The sequence below is a fragment of the Entelurus aequoreus genome, linkage group LG06 (genome assembly GCF_033978785.1).
Source record: "Entelurus aequoreus isolate RoL-2023_Sb linkage group LG06, RoL_Eaeq_v1.1, whole genome shotgun sequence".
Taxonomy (NCBI): Eukaryota; Metazoa; Chordata; class Actinopteri; order Syngnathiformes; family Syngnathidae; genus Entelurus; species Entelurus aequoreus.
In genome coordinates, this window is record NC_084736.1 from 42,649,948 (window position 1) to 42,666,196 (window position 16,249).

Below are 16,249 nucleotides of genomic sequence, written 5' to 3' on the forward strand. Positions count from 1 at the left end.
AATTTAGTTTGTGCTAAAGTATACCGGTACTAATGAAGTACAGCGGTACTCATTAATTAAAAAATTTATTTTACTGCCTTTGATAAATACCGGTACCTTTTTTTTCATGGACATGATGGAGCGCCTTGGTGACATTGCTGGTAATATGAGCCAAGGCGCGCACACACAGAGCACTTACAGTACAAGCAGAAACAGTGTGGAGACAGAAGAGGGCAAATGGATGTATTTTTAATTTATAATTAACAATAAAGGTAATGCGCCAATCTACAAGCGGCGCTTTACAGCGGCTAACGTCCTTCAACTGTGTTTTAGCTATTTTCTAAATCACTAACCCTGGACTCCATGTCGACAAATAAAGTAAGTTTCTTACAAGTATCATCCCTGCAGGACGAAGAATAGCTAAACATGCTTCACTACACACCCTAGGAGGATACAATAGCTCACCGCTAACTTAAAGCTAGGGCTCCTGAATGAAAACAAATGGGTGGAACTATACAAATATCTACTGCAAGGATACCAAGAATAAGAGACATGTATACTACAACAGTGTTTCCCCCAGAAAATGTGTTAGTTAAGGTGGTGTCTCTCCGGCGGACAGGAAGGGGGTGGGTGGGTGTAAGGATCGGTGTAACTCAGCCTGTCGCCATCACGTCTCCACCTCGTCGCTGCCACCACAGCCTGGGGGGCAATAGACTACAGACTGTGGTGAAGTAGGCCGGCTTCGTCGCGTGAAGAAGCCTACAATTTTTGGTTGTGTTTTCCGCTCCATTTGCTGAATGGCGATATACGATATATATCTCGATATTTTTTCCGTAAAGTAAAAACAAAACAGTCCTACGGTAGTTACCTGAGATACTAAGTATGACTTTATTATGCCAAATGCTGACATATGTTCAACTCATCATGCTTAATTTATTACAGCATTTGGGAAGCCTGTAGTTGATTTTTATTATGTGAATGTTAAATCTTTATCAACATGTGATAGCAGGGACCCTGCCATTCAAAACTAGGCTGCTACATTACTAATGATTAATGTAACTATAGCTGAAAAAATAGTACAATAGCAATAGGAGAGACTATTCATCCCTGAACACCATGGAGTTCATGTAGGCTTTATGATGCAGTTGCATTATTATATCAACTATCAGAGACAGAAACTCTTCATTTAACATAATGTCCTTTTTTGCTGCTTCAGCACAGCTCAATCAACACAGAAAAAGGTCAAGTGAAATAACATAGTTGTTAACTTTAGGTCAATAATGCTTGTCTTTCTCTCAGACAGACAGGGCTTTGCTGTCCGTAAGACACACACACACGCACCGCAAAATGAGCTAACGTTACGCTAAAAGCTAATTAGCCTTTACCTCAAGGACTGTGAGCGAGCTGAGCTGCCGCTTATGTTTCTAGAACGTCAACGTGCTCAGAGTGATGTTACTAGTAGTTGACTTGGAAGTGTTTATTATAATTTGGGGAGAGTCCGCCGCCTTATACCAAAGACTATAAAAATGGAACCCATTATCTCCCTGCTTGGCACTCAGCATCAAGGGTTGGAATTAGAGGTTAAATCACCAAAAATGTATTCCCGGGCGTGGCACCGCTGCTGCCCACTGCTCCCTTCACCTACTACGGGGTGAACAAGGGGATGGGTCAAATTCAGAGGACAAATTTCACCACACCTAGTGTGTGTGTGACAATCATTGGTACTTTAACTTTAACTTATGCTCACCTGCTTAACACCTTTCTGCTCACCACAGCGCAGGAGCACTGACTCCATACGCTCTGAATACGCACTGCTGATTGGCTGTTACATGCGCTCTGAATACGCACTGCTGATTGGCTGTTACATGCGCTCTGAATACGCACTGCTGATTGGCTGTTACATGCCCTCTGAATACGCACTGCTGATTGGCTGTTACCGCTCTGCGTGTAACCAATAAGATGGTTCTGTGGGTGGGACAATGCTGGGTGCTGCAGAGACATACTGACAGAGGCAGAGGCAGAACTAAGCGGAGCAGCTTGTTAAGACTTTAGTTTAGGCGGTGGCTCTTTGTTGTTAAAGGCCTACTGAAACCCACTACTACCGACCATGCAGTCTGATAGTTTATATATCAATGATGAAATCTTAACATTGCAACACATGCCAATACGGCCGGGTTAACTTATAAAGTGCAATTTTAAATTTCCCGCTAAACTTCCGGTTGGAAACGTCTATGTATGATGACGTATGCGCGTGACGTCACGACGGCAGCGGAAGTATTCGTACCCAATGTGTCACCATACAAACTGCTCTGTTTTCATCGAACAATTCCACAGGACATCTGTGTTGGTGAATCTTTTGCAATTTGTTTAATGAACAATGGAGATTGCAAAGAAGAAAGTTGTAGGTGGGATCGGTGTATTAGCGGCTGGCTGTAGCAACACAACAAAGAGGACTTACTTGGATAGCAGACATCTGTGATCGGGTGAAGTCCTTCATCGCGCCGTCGATCGCTGGAACGCAGGTGAGCATGGGTGTTGATGAGCAGATGAGGGCTGGCTGGCGTAGGTGGAGCGCTAATGTTTTTATCATAGCTCTGTGAGGTCCGGTTGCTAAGTTGCTAAGTTAGCTTCAGCGTCGTTAGCAACAGCATTGTTAAGCTTTGCCAGGCTGAGAATTATTAACCGTGTAGTTACATGTCCGTGGTTTAATAGTATTGTTGATCTTCTGTCTATCCTTCCAGTCAGGGATTTATTTATTTTGTTTCTATCTGCATTTGAGCCAGATGCTATCACGTTAGCTCAGTAGCTAAAGAGCTTCGCCGATGTATTGTCGTGGAGATAAAAGTCACTGTGAATGTCCATTTCGAGTTCTCGACTCTCATTTTCAAGAGGATATAGTATCCGAGGTGGTTTAAAATACAAATCCGTGATCCACAATAGAAAAAGGAGAGTGTGTGGAATCCAATGAGACCTTGTACCTAAGTTACGGTCAGAGCGAAAAAAGATACACCCTGCACTGCCTCTCTAGTCCTTCACTGTAACGTTCCTCATCCACGAATCTTTCATCCTCGCTCAAATTAATGGGGTAATCGTCGCTTTCTCGGTCCGAATCTCTCTCGCTCCATTGTAAACAACGGGGAATTGTGAGGAATCCTTCCTCCTGTGACGTCACGCTACTTCCGGTATAGGCAAGGCATTTTTTTATCAGCGACCAAAAGTTGCGAACTTTATCGTCGTTGTTCTATACTAAATCCTTTCAGCAAAAATATGGCAATATCGCGAAATGATCAAGTATGACACATAGAATGGATCTGCTATCCCCGTTTAAATAAAAAAAATTCATTTCAGTAGGCCTTTAAGGCGGCCGCCTTAACAACAAAACCCTGCGGGAAACCCTGCTACAATCCATCCATCCATCCATTTTCTACCGCTTATTCCCTTCGGGGTCGCGGGGGGCGCTGGAGCCTATCTCAGCTACAATCGGGCGGAAGGCGGGGTACATAAATATTTTTTATTATAACAAAAAGTACTTTTTTAATTGTTTATAAAGTCAGGAAATATGTCCCTGGACACATGAGACTTTGAATATGATCAATGTATGATCCTGTAACTACTTGGTCTCGGATCCATACCCAAATTTGTGATATCACCCAAAACTAATGTAAAGTATCCAAACAACAGAAGAATAAGTGATTATTACATTTTAACAGAAGTGTAGATGAAACATGTTCAAACAGAAATTAATTGCTAATGTTATTAATAATTATTAATATGATATATTATTAAATAGTATTATGACATCTTCTTCCAATATTAAATATTTTAACTTTCTCTCTGTTCAATGTGCCCCTAATCCTGCTTTGTAATGTTTAATCCTAAAGTCTAGAACAGGGTGAGGCCAAGGGGGCATTTGCAGTTTGCAGCTAATTTTTAAAGGCCGGCGGCACATTTTAAAAATACTATTACAAAAAAAAACATTCAGAAAATAAATAAAAGAGCAAACAGGTGCAATGTGATGAGAAAATGTTGCAATTTTGACACTAATAACACACTCTTGTGTGTGTTATTAATGTCTGCTGGCATTGCTAAAAAAAAAAGTGAAAACATTTTAATCGACGGATAGATCTGAAGTTGGTCTAGAGCAGGGGTGTCCAAACTTTTTCCACTGTGGGCCGCACACGGGAAAATTAAAGCATTGCAATTTGATATTTTTCATTTTCAAAACCATAACAAAATATAGGGATTTTTTATGTTTATTTTTTTTTTTACCTTTAGGGCTCCCGGGGACCATAAAGGGTCTCAATTAGGGATGCCCGATAATGGCTTTTTGCCGATATCCGATATTCCGATATTGTCCAACTCTTTAATTACCGATACCGATATCAACCGATACCGATATCAACCGATATATGCAGTCGTGGAATTAACACATTATTATGCCTAATTGGGACAACCATGTATGGTGAAGATAAGGTACTTTTAAAAAAAATAATAATAATAAGATAACTAAATTAAAAACATTTTCTTGAATAAAAAAGAAAGTAAAACAATATAAAAACAGTTACATAGAAACTAGTAATTAATGAAAATGAGTAAAATTAACTGTTAAAGGTTAGTACTATTAGTGGACCAGCAGCACGCACAATCATGTGTGCTTACAGACTGTATCCCTTGCAGACTGTATTGATATATATTGATATATAATGTAGGAACCAGAATATTGATAACAGAAAGAAATGGGGGGAGGGAGGTTTTTTGGGTTGGTGCACTAATTGTAAGTGTATCTTGTGTTTTTTATGTTGATTTAATAAAAAAATAATTTAAAAAAACGATACAGATAATAAAAAAACTGATACCGATAATTTCCGATATTACATTTTAACGCATCCCTAGTCTCAATTATTAAAATTTTAAAATTTGTTAAAGAAAAGTTAAATTACTATTTTGTAAATGTATTTAACGCTTACAGGGACGGCGTGGCGAAGTTGGTAGAGTGGCCGTGCCAGCAATCGGAGGGTTGCTGGTTACTGGGGTTCAATCCCCACCTTCTACCAGCCTAGTCACATCCGTTGTGTCCTTGGGCAAGACACTTCACCCTTGCTCCTGATGGCTGCTGGTTAGCGCCTTGCATGGCAGCTCCCGCCATCAGTGTGTGAATGTGTGTGTGTGAATGGGTGAATGTGGAAATACTGTCAAAGCGCTTTGAGTACCTTGAAGCGCTATACAAGTATAACCCATTTATCATTTAATTTACAGTAAATCTCTACAGTATATCAACTTCAGGTTGATATTAAGTTAAAAAAAAAGCCTTTCCTGTCAAAGACAACTTTGTTTTTTATAATAAAACTGAAATATGCAGTATTTCCCCCACTGCCAAAAACATTCAGAAAGCAATGTTTGATGTGAAGTAATTAGAGCCTCAAAAAGATCAATAATGCAGGACACCATTGATTTTAATTTATTATTATTTTTGAGTAATCACAGTGAAAAGATGAATAAAATCCCATTAAATATATTTGGGATCCAAAAGGTGCCCCACTCATAAAGTGATACATTTTTATTAGTTGTTTTTACTTTCAACACTTAAGTTACGAGATCAACTTCAGATATATCTGTCGATTTTACGTTTGAACTATTATTTTAAGATTAAAGATTAAAGTACCAATGATTGTCACACACACACTAGATGTGGTGAAATTTGTCCTCTGCATTTGACCCATCCCCTTGGGGAGCAGTGGGCAGCAGCGGCGCCGCGCCCGGGAATCATTTTGGTGATTTAACCCCCAACTCCAACCCTTGTTGCTGAGTGCCAAGCAGGGAGGTTATGGGTCCCATTTTTATAGTCTTTGGTATGACTCGGCTGGGATTTTAACTCCAACCTACCGATCTCAGGGCGGACACTCTAACCACTAGGCCACTGAGCGGATGGCTTGTTTGTTTTATGCTCTTTTGTCAAAGAAAATGTTGATATTTGTATATGGCAACCACACAATATATGCAATATTTTCCACATAAAACATTTTAAAGTGAAATATTTTAAATAATTGGAGCCTTGAATAAGTCAATAATTCATTATAACATTGATTTTTTGGGGGGATTTTTTTTTTTTGAGCAATGGCAAAAAAATTTAAATAAAGATAGACAAAAGAAAAAAAACTGCCTGCATGGCATCTTTTTGTCAACATTGCAACTTTTTCTAGTTAGATTTCACCTCATTCCACATTTTTGTATGTTTTTTTAATTTTTGCAATAGAATTTCCAAAATGTGTGGCGGGCCGGTAAACAATTAGCTGCGGGCCGCAAATGGCCCCCGGGCCGCACTTTGGACACCCCTGGTCTAGAGATTTAAGCGTTGAAAGTAAAAATAAATTATATATTAATATATGGTTTATTTGTGGGGGGCTTTTGGATCCCCGGGACGATTAGTCAGATTTTTCTTTTTTCTTGATTGTTCAAAAATTAATAATTAATCAAAAACAATGTTGTTATTAATAATTAAATTGTTATTTAATTAATTAATTAATTATTAAATATTTAACTAACTATATAATTACATATTTAAGGCTCAGGTTAGTTCACATCAAATATACCAATTATAAAAAATTTGGTGGAAAATATTGCATATTTTGTGTTATTATCATTAAAAACAGGGTTTCCATTGCCAAAAGCGATTTTTTTTTAAACTTTATGTCATCGGATTGTTCTGAAGTGGATCTATAGATATTTAAGTGTTGAAAGTAAAATATATATATATATATTAATATATGGCTTTTTGTGGGTGGCTTTTGGATCCTTGAGACCATCACTCTGATTTTTGTTTTTTCTTGATTGCTCAAAAAATAATTAATCAAAAACAATGTTGTTATTAATAATTAAATTAATTGTTATTTAATTAGTTAATTCATTCATTATTAAATATTTAACTAACTAATTATTTACATATTTAAGGCTCGGATTAGTTCACATCAAATATTCCAATTTTAAAAATTACGGTGGAAAATATTGCAATTTCGTGTTTTTATCACAAAAAACAGGGTTTCCATTGCCAAAAGCGATTGTTTGTTTTAACTTTATGTCATGGATTGTTCTGAAGTGGATCTATAGATTTAAGCGTTGAAAGTTTTAAAAAATTATATATTAATATATGGCTTATATGTGGGTGGCTTTTGGATCCCTGAGACCATTAGTCTGATTTTTATTTTTTCTTGATTGCTCAAAAAATTATTAATCAAAAATAATGCTGTTATTAATAATTAAATACATTATTTAATTGATTAATCAATAAATATTTAATTAACTTATTATTTACATATTTCACATCAAAGATTCCACTTTAAAACATCCATGGGGAAAATATTGCATATTTTGTGTTTTTACAAAACAGGGTTTCCATGTTTTTACAAAACATGGTTTCCATTTCCAAAAGGGATTTTTTTTTTTTTTTAACTTTATGTCATCGGATAGTTCTGAAGTGGATTTATAGATATTTTAGCGTTGAAAGTTTTAAAAAAAAAGTTAATATCTGACTTGTTAACACTTTATAACTGAGACCATTACATTCACCAAAATTGAGGGGAGCCTTAAGGGTTTTATAATGATGAAAAACATCAAAATGTATCAAAAAGTAAAATTCCACCCAAGCGTGACCCATTTTGGATTCCCTGTGACTAGTGGTTGACTTGCCTGACTTCAATCCCCACTCAGTGATGGTGTGATTGGTTGTTAGTTATTATATGCGCCCTGTAATTGACTGGCGACCAGTCCAGGGTGTAGACCCAGGTCAGCTGGTATAGGCTCCAGCTCCTCATGACCAGACCATCGCGCAGTATGATGCAGTGCAGTCCTAAAACCACTACTATTTCACTTGACAGTACAGATACCAAAAAAAAGCCACTGACTGAAATCCAAAGAAAAAACCTTACCGGACTTCCCCACTGCTCGTGCGGTAGCTGCTCCTATAAAACCCATGGTAGCTGTCAGAGAGCTCGGCAGAAAACTCCAACTCGACCTCGTAGTCCTTCCCTTTGGTCAACACCTCGTCTGAGACCAAAGCTAGTTGCTGATGATAAGGATTTTCCAGAACTTGCAGATCCCGCACACCCTCAGGCGTCCTAAGCTTCACATTGAAGGTCTTCAACTGCTTGGCGTGAAGGACGATGGCTGTGGTGTCCTCGCGTATGTCCAGCTGAATGCAAACGATACCCTTGAAGTTCAAGGTGGTTAAGTTGGGGTGCATGGTCAGCATATAGTGGACGGGGAAGACGGTTTTGGGGAGTCTCATCTGGTCCCAAGGGAAGGGGCGAGAGCCGGGGATGTCAGGTGGCTTGAAATGTGGCAGCTGTGCTCCCAACGAGGAACCCGAGTACACAAACATCAGCAGCAAGCCAAGAGCAGCCTGTGGCATGATGGCAACTTAGACCACCTGTATCGACATATGAGAGATGTCCATCATAAATATTATTTCCACTGATCTACACATATACAAGGGTTTTGTCTAATGTAGTGTATAACATGTTTTGTGGTCACAAATAGTAACAAAAATACTTTCTAAAACTAGAAAGTACAAACCCCAAACCAGTGAAGTTGGCACGTTGTGTAAATGGTAAATAAAAACAGAATACATCCATCCACTTTCCTTTTTAAAAAAAAATAGTATTTTTATTTACAGTAATATGCTGCAAAAAAATTAAATAAGGGAAATTCCTCTTTTTTAATTTAATTTTTAACATTACAATTCTGGCATTGCAAAAATTAATAAACACATATTTTGACAAAAACGTGGTGAGATACTGTACTCAAGTTAACACATGTTAGTACATGTCAAACTACTTCCTTAACGTAAATGACCGCCATAACCACAACACCAGGGGGTGCTCCACTAACCACGTTAAACCCAGATTCCGAACTAACAAAGGTCTTAACTCATTCTCTTTCTATGCCACATCAATGTGGAATGCGCTCCCAACAGGTATAAAAGAAAGGGCATCTCTATCCTCCTTCAAAACCGCAATAAAAGTTCACCTCCAGGCAGCTACAACCCTAAACTAACACCCTCCCCGGATTGCTAATAATCAAATGTAAACAATCAAATGCAGATACTTTTTCTTTTTCTTATGCCTTCTGATCTCTCTCTCTCTCTCTCTCTCTCTCTATGTCCACTACTTGATGTCCATACCCCCCCCCCCCCCTCCACACCCCTGATTGTAAATAATGTAAATAATTCAATGTGATTATCTTGTGTGATGACTGTATTATGATGATAGTATATATGATAGTATATATCTGTATCATGAATCAATTTAAGTGGACCCCGACTTAAACAAGTTGAAAAACTTATTCGGGTGTTACCATTTAGTGGTCAATTGTACGGAATATGTACTTCACTGTGCAACCTACTAATAAAAGTCTCAATCAATCAATCAAAAAAACTCAATAAATAACGTTTATTTTTATGGCTCTCCGGAATCTACTTAAAATGAATGACAGACTTGCAATGATGTAATTATTATATTAGTATATACACAAATATATAATGGTAAAATAAACTATGAATTAAAAATGTATGTATGTTAATACAACAAATAAATGCTGCGTAAAATAAATTATTTCCGTATCCACACAACAAGGAAATCTGAGTAGCGTGGTAAAAATCATTTTCACTTTCAATAAGTCTTCGTCAAATTAATTTACCACCAATAATTCTCGAATCTTACGTTATCTGTTAACACTACACCATAAGTAAATATTGTAAAAACAATATATCTACCTTTAATGTTTCACTTGGCTGCCTCCGGCGCTAAAACACGTGAAGAAAGTAAATCTGACAGTTTGAGAAGCGATGCATGCTGGGGGATTTTCCACTTCCTTCATAAATGTACGTACAGTTGGTCTCAAAACGGCCCAAAAAAAATATTTTTAAAGACATTATTCGGATGGTTCTTAAAATACAATTCGCTTTTTGGTTATGCTTGGAAGCGGAATCGTCAACAAAACAAGAGCAAGTTCCGCATCGTTTGTGTCACGTTATTTGTGGCCACGGGGGGCAGCACTGCTTTGGACTGAAAACGTCGAAGAAAAGGCACAAGTAAAAACTCTACTGCCGCTGTCACGCCAATTTTCTTCCCATTACAAAAACCTTCCTAGCCCACATTTACTTCCGGGGTCATTTTCGCTTACGTCATTTCCTCTTATATACGTCATTTCCTCTTACTGACCATCGCTGGGTTTTTTTTTATTTTTTATAATATAGTCATTTCCTCTTACGTCATTGACAGCGATCGATAGAATCGATAGAATCCAAATCTCCTGAAAATGGTGGTGTCACTGAATGATATTCGTCTTTATCTTTCCCAGGGGACTTATGTCAAACACCAGCAGGCTTCGAAATATTTCAAGCGGAGTGTTAGGGCCGCTGCTGGGAACTTCTGTCTTCGTGGTAACGTGCAAAAAATATTAATTAATATATAATACTGTTAAATATCTGTACTACTTTAAATCAACATTATTGTTGAAACCATTTCACTAATATTAATTAATATATAATAATGTTAAATGTCTGTACTTTAAATCAACATTATTGTTGAAACCATTTCACTAATATTAATTAATATATAATACTGTTAAATGTCTGTACTACTTTAAATCAACATTATTGTTGAAACCATTTCACTAATATTCATTAATATATAATAATGTTAAATGTCTGTACTTTAAATCAACATTATTGTTGAAACCATTTCACTAACATTAATTAATATATAATACTGTTAAATGTCTGTACTACTTTAAATCAACATTATTGTTGAAACCATTTCACTAATATTAATTAATATATAATAATGTTAAATGTCTGTACTTTAAATCAACATTATTGTTGAAACCATTTCACTAATATTAATTAATATATAATACTGTTAAATGTCTGTACTACTTTAAATCAACATTATTGTTGAAACCATTTCACTAATATTAATTAATATATAATACTGTTAAATGTTTGCACTTTAAATCAACATTATGTTGAAACCATTTCACTACAATATTGTGTGTGTGTAGAAGAGGTCCTGTACCATGGGAACAGAAGGGTCATTTGGACAGAGGAGGAGAAAGTGGCTGTGTTAACTGAAGCCCATGCAGGCCATTTTGGACCACGGAGGATGCAAGCGAAGATTGCTCCCCGGTTTTATTGGCGGTCCATCACACAGGACACATTGGATTGGGTAAGCAAGCTCCTAGAAGGAAGATATTTGCTTTTAATTTTTATTTTTAGTTGAAACACTCAGGTTAGTAGTTAGTAGTAGGTCGCAAAGTGTTGTGGAATCAAATCATATCTACAATATGTTTCCCTTTATTACTGCTTTTAGGTGCGCACATGTCCTGACTGCCAGCGCTTTGAAAAGTTAAAGACCGAGGCGCCTGAGCTGAAGCCCGTTAAGGTCGTATCACCTTGGTACATGGTTGGTGAGTGGGTTTATTCACACATCCCTCACCTTTTCACGCACAACTATACAAAAACTCAGTCTACATTCAAATATTTGCTAAACTGAGAACTGGAATTCATGCTCTAGGTGTGGACCTCTTTGGACCTGTGAAAAAGTCGTCTAAGGGGAACAGATATTGTCTCACTTTGACCGATTATTTCACCAAGTGGGTTGAAGCAAGAACATTCCCAAAAAAGACAGCAGCCAATGTGAAGGAGGTATTCTTTATATTTTGGTGTTTCACTTACCCATGGCCATAATCAGAAAGGGAAAAAGCCACTAAAGTGCATAATTTATATATATATTATATATATATATATATATATATATATATATATATATATATATATATATATATATATATATATATATATATATATATATATATATATATATATATATATATATATATATATATATATATATATATATATATATATATATATATATATATATATATATATACAATTCTATTGTAATTATTAGTTGTACTAATATAATTTCTGTGGTGCCCCACAGGCCTTGAGGGACATTTTCTTTACTCATGGTTTGCCTGAAGTTATCCTCACTGACCAGGGCACTGAATTCAAGAAAGAGGTAACTAAATGGTGGTATTTGACTATTGTACTCTAGGATTGTAATGTAGTCTGAATGTACTCACATGCTTGAATGCAATATTGAATTCTAACCACAACGTTACTGGTAAAATGTTTCATAATTGTCATATTGGTGATGACCAAGCCAGAACTCATTCCATTGATGTTACAGAGTTATGGAGGTTATTCCAAACAATATGGTTAGGCTGGAGACCCTGGATAGAAAGCCCAAGCATATGATGACCCCGTATGCATCACTGAAACCTCTGCGCCCGAGTATGTCATACTGAATGCTGTTTACAGGCATTTTTGTTCAGAGATCTTAATATCCCTCCCCTGTATCATAATATGCCTCCTCTCTCATTTAGGGACTCACCCTGGCTGGCCAAAGGATTCCCCTTCAGCCCCTGTGCTTCCAGGAGATGCTGAAATGCTGACTTCATCATCGGAGGAGGGAACTGAGGTACTTTTTCAGAAAAAAAGTGTTTATGTGTCCATACATGTAGCTTTCTAACTATTTGTATGATTGACACATGTCCAGTGTCATTGTTTCACGGACCATACATATGCTGGCCCCACATCATCCTGGAAAAAGGAGCTGCACCCCGACCAGAAACAACTGGTGAGCAGGTTTCAAATTGAGTAAAATTTTGACATTGGAGCCAGTATATGATTAAAAATATATACATTTATTGCTTTGTGAAGTGGCCAAGGTTATCTTCAAGTCGAGTAATGTAAAATTTTCTCATGAACAGCTCGAGTATGTTTTGGCCTGCGATCGTCCAGCTATGGAGCTGATCGTTAAAGAGGGAGGGGTGTGTTTAACCCGAGAAGAGTTTTGGTCTCTGGGGTTGTCCAGAGACATGGACTCCACGGTCAGTACTGTAACTGTTATGTTTGTTTCACTTGACTGCTTATTCCATGGATATGTATAACTTTGTTACATCTGTAATGTGATGACAGATTGGAAATGCTTGCCTCCAGCTGGTTCAGGAAGCTGCTCAGAGACATGTATGATTTCTTAGAGCTGCACAACAGAGGCTGCTTTTGGTCATTAAAAAATCTGATTCAATGGTTAATATAAAACCATATCACATATCCTCATGTTTTTGGATTCAAAACTGTTCCAGGGCAAAGATGTCTTCATTGCCAACATGTATATTGTACCAACGTGGAAGCACAAAGACGTCGATCCAATGTCAAGCCTTCCAGTGAGTACAATGAAATTTGAATGATAATAGCTACACTAATCTGAAATTTCTTTCTAAAATATTCATAAATGTTTACTACAGAGGGATGCACATCTAAAGGATGCACTCCTCTTCCCAGCGTGGAGCAAGCACAACGGGCCAGAGCATTACCTTCTCTGTGTAAGTGTTGAAAAGAAAAATACTGGAGATATCTTATAATTCTTGTGCAATGACATTATTTATGCCTCTTTCTGCATTGACCATTACAGGTGTTGAGGCCGGCAAAGAGATAAATTCTCTTGCTGGACTCTCAGTTTGCCCTTTGGCCATCTGGTTTTGGTGATGAGGTGTACAGAGCCATCTCTAGGTCCCTTTATAATAATCCTGGCCACAGTTCCATTTTGGCCACTTTTTGTTCCAGCCATGTTCTGGTTTTGGCTATGGTTCTGTTCTAGTCATCTTTCCCTTCCCCGCTATGCTCATGTTTTAGACATGTTCTTCTTTCGGCTATGTTCCCATTCTAGCCATGTTGCAGTGGTGTGCAACAGGGGTCCCCAACCACAGAGTCATGAACCAGTACTGGTGAAACGTGATTTTGTTCATGCTTTGGCAGTGTTCTAATAGAATTTTCACTTGTTTATTTACAATTTGTCTTCATGTTTTAATATGCCAAGTGGCTTATTGCATTTTATTTTATTCACATTTGGCTTTTTTTACTGCAGGAGCATTGCACAGCACATCGTCCCAGGAAGCTGGAGTGAGGTCACTGGAAAAGACATGCAGGTAATAGGTTTACTCTATAAAATATAAATGTCTTGTAGTAAACCCAAAGGCTGTATACATTTTCATGGTGCTAATGTATATTACCAGGAGATCCCACGCCAGACCTCGGGGAATGACTGTGGTGTTTTCATGCTCATGGTAAGTTGAGCATTTTTAAAGAAGAAGAGAAGGTTAAACTTCCCCCACAATGATGTGAAACACAGCATCAAATTACAAAAATATTTGGTTGCAATTATTGCTTCCAGAGATATTCCTATTTACCACATTTCCAGTATTGATGTTGACGGCTCTTTTCATCAATTTAGTAGATTATTACAAAGTAGAGAAATATTTTTTTCATTACACAATTATTACATGTGCTCAGAAAAATTACTATTTTCTATTTTTAGTACTCCCTCTGGCTTTGTACGGACACTACTTTTCACTACAGTGTGGTAAGTATTTAGATATTTAAAAGATTTCAAAATAAGCGGCTCTGAGAGGTAAAAATAATGAACTCATTGTTATATCTGCTCTAGCTGGACATGCAGTCAATCCGGCGTTGGTGGTGTGTCCTTCTAATGGAGCGCTTTGGCATTGAAGGGTAGGACAACTTCTTGAAATATCTGATGCATTGTTTATCATGATTAGTAACTGCCTGTGATGAGGTGGCGACTTGTCCAGGGTGTACCCTGCATTCCGCCCGAATGCAGCTGAGATAGGCTACAGCGACCCCCCGCGACCCCAAAAAGGGACATTCGGTAGAAAATGGATGGATGGATGGATTAGTAACTGTAATCTGAAGAGTTTTTCTTCAATTTCCCCAAAGGCATGGCCAGAGGTTCTGTTATTGGACAGACAAGGCGAGCAGCCTATTGCAGGGCATTCTTCAGCCAGTCTAGAGTATCCAGAAACTCAGTCCAGGCCATCGACTGCGTCATCAAAGATTAACTGAATACAGTACTGGTATGCCATGACACAAAAGTGAATAAATTGTATCATACCTATGTTGCTCCATAAAAAAAAATGATTGGAGAAATATGTAAGCTGGGGGAAAAATAACTGGTTCAAAAATAATAATCTAATAACCTTTATTGGTTTGTACCTTGATGTGGTTTAAGAGCTTTTCACTATAACATGTCTACTTCTGAGGTGACCACCACTTGTGATTATAATTGACGCTTTGTCCTTTATCTGTGTTCCCCATTCTTTAGGTGCAGCTCGCGCAATGTTTGGAACAAAACATTTGTAAACAATAAAAAAAAATGTACATTGCAGTTTTTTTCCTCATTTTAAAGTCTTGAAGAAATACCCAAGGTTTTTCTTTATTATTATGTTCTTATTCTAAATATTGTCGTTTGTCTGACCACGGGTCATCTGATTTCACTGAGGTACATATGTGCACATAAATGTCATTTTAATTTAGTTCACTTACACAGAGAACTAAAAAAAACTGAATTCAACGAATAGATTTAGTTTTAATAAAGTTTAATAATGTTGATTGATAATTAATTAACTTATTGTACACTGTTATTAATTTCCGCATATGTCCACGAGTCAAATGTGCAGTCAGGAATATCCTCAAATTAATTTGTCAGATTAATACTTGTCCGATTAATACAGACGTTTTGTTAACGCTGTATTATAAAAAAGAGTCAAACGAAGTGCTATCGATCGCTGTCAAAGACGTAAGAGGAAATGACGTAAGCGGAAATGACCCCGGAAGTAAATGGAGGGTAGGAAGGTTTTTGTAATGGGAAGAAAATTGGCGTGACACCGCCTTATACTTCCTAATAAAATATTATTTTACACACAAAGTATCCGTTAAAGAGAAACATATATTAAATAGGTAAAACCTTCTTATTGAGTTAAATGATTATATGTCTAATGTAAAAAAAAAAAACTAAGTTTAAATACAAAAATGTTTTATACTTTCCTAAACACATTTGCACAATCCTTACGTGTTCCACGTTTTACACAGTCAGTCACCCAGCATGTTTGTCCATTTTTATGATGCTTTTAAAAAAAATCACCATTAAGTATATACTACCTACATTCTTTGTTTAGGAGCGGTCACTATTTAAAGAGGAGTGTGTCTGCAATGCATGAAATCGCCGCATGGATGCAGCATAGCTTTGAGTAAAAGGTACAGTACATCACATCTGCGGTCCCCTCCAAGGAGACCAGGATTCGCCCTTTGAGACACTCGTGATTTAGGGCTACATAAATACATTTTGATTGA

The 16,249-nt window shown here is 37.2% G+C and overlaps 2 protein-coding genes across 8 annotated transcripts in view; one reads left to right on the plus strand and one right to left on the minus strand.

Annotated features, from left to right (window-relative positions):
• LOC133652224 (endoplasmic reticulum aminopeptidase 1-like) overlaps window positions 1-9,866 on the minus strand; it is an 87,925-nt gene extending 78,059 nt beyond the window's left edge. For all 5 annotated transcript variants that reach the window (XM_062050734.1, XM_062050730.1, XM_062050733.1 and 2 more), the window contains exons 1-2: window positions 9,746-9,866; window positions 7,902-8,401 (exon numbers count right to left, since the gene is read on the minus strand). In XM_062050734.1, the coding sequence (XP_061906718.1) occupies window positions 7,902-8,383 (482 nt within the window). In that variant the 5' untranslated portion in view covers window positions 8,384-8,401; window positions 9,746-9,866. The remainder of the gene's footprint in view (window positions 1-7,901; window positions 8,402-9,745) is intronic.
• A 308-nt stretch (window positions 9,867-10,174) lies between these two features.
• Window positions 10,175-15,259, plus strand: LOC133651553 (uncharacterized). Of its 3 annotated transcripts, none has more exons than XM_062049522.1 (17): window positions 10,175-10,414; window positions 11,035-11,198; window positions 11,343-11,439; window positions 11,547-11,677; window positions 11,979-12,056; window positions 12,228-12,331; window positions 12,424-12,518; window positions 12,597-12,677; window positions 12,811-12,930; window positions 13,019-13,066; window positions 13,186-13,266; window positions 13,348-13,425; window positions 13,515-14,028; window positions 14,116-14,166; window positions 14,418-14,462; window positions 14,547-14,973; window positions 15,222-15,259. In XM_062049522.1, exons 5-13 carry the CDS (start codon window positions 12,004-12,006, stop codon window positions 13,536-13,538), a joined length of 684 nt encoding a protein of 227 aa, XP_061905506.1. In that variant the 5' UTR covers window positions 10,175-10,414; window positions 11,035-11,198; window positions 11,343-11,439; window positions 11,547-11,677; window positions 11,979-12,003; the 3' UTR covers window positions 13,539-14,028; window positions 14,116-14,166; window positions 14,418-14,462; window positions 14,547-14,973; window positions 15,222-15,259. The 3 variants fall into 3 exon arrangements, with proteins under 3 accessions (XP_061905506.1, XP_061905504.1, XP_061905505.1); XM_062049520.1 differs by having other exon boundaries at window positions 13,968-14,028; XM_062049521.1 differs by lacking the exon at window positions 10,175-10,414 and having other exon boundaries at window positions 10,787-11,198; window positions 13,968-14,028.
• The last annotated feature ends 990 nt before the right edge of the window (window positions 15,260-16,249 follow it).

What these genes read in the sequence shown, in the direction of transcription:
- LOC133651553 (XM_062049520.1), top strand. Translation starts at nt 12,004, where the DNA reads ATGGTTTGCCTGAAGTTATCCTCACTGACCAGGGCACTGAATTCAAGA. An exon ending in CATCGGAGGAGGGAACTGAG is followed by an intron (nt 12,519 to 12,596) that starts GTACTTTTTCAG and finishes ACACATGTCCAG; the next exon opens with TGTCATTGTTTCACGGACCA. An exon ending in CCAGAGACATGGACTCCACG is followed by an intron (nt 12,931 to 13,018) that starts GTCAGTACTGTA and finishes ATGTGATGACAG; the next exon opens with ATTGGAAATGCTTGCCTCCA.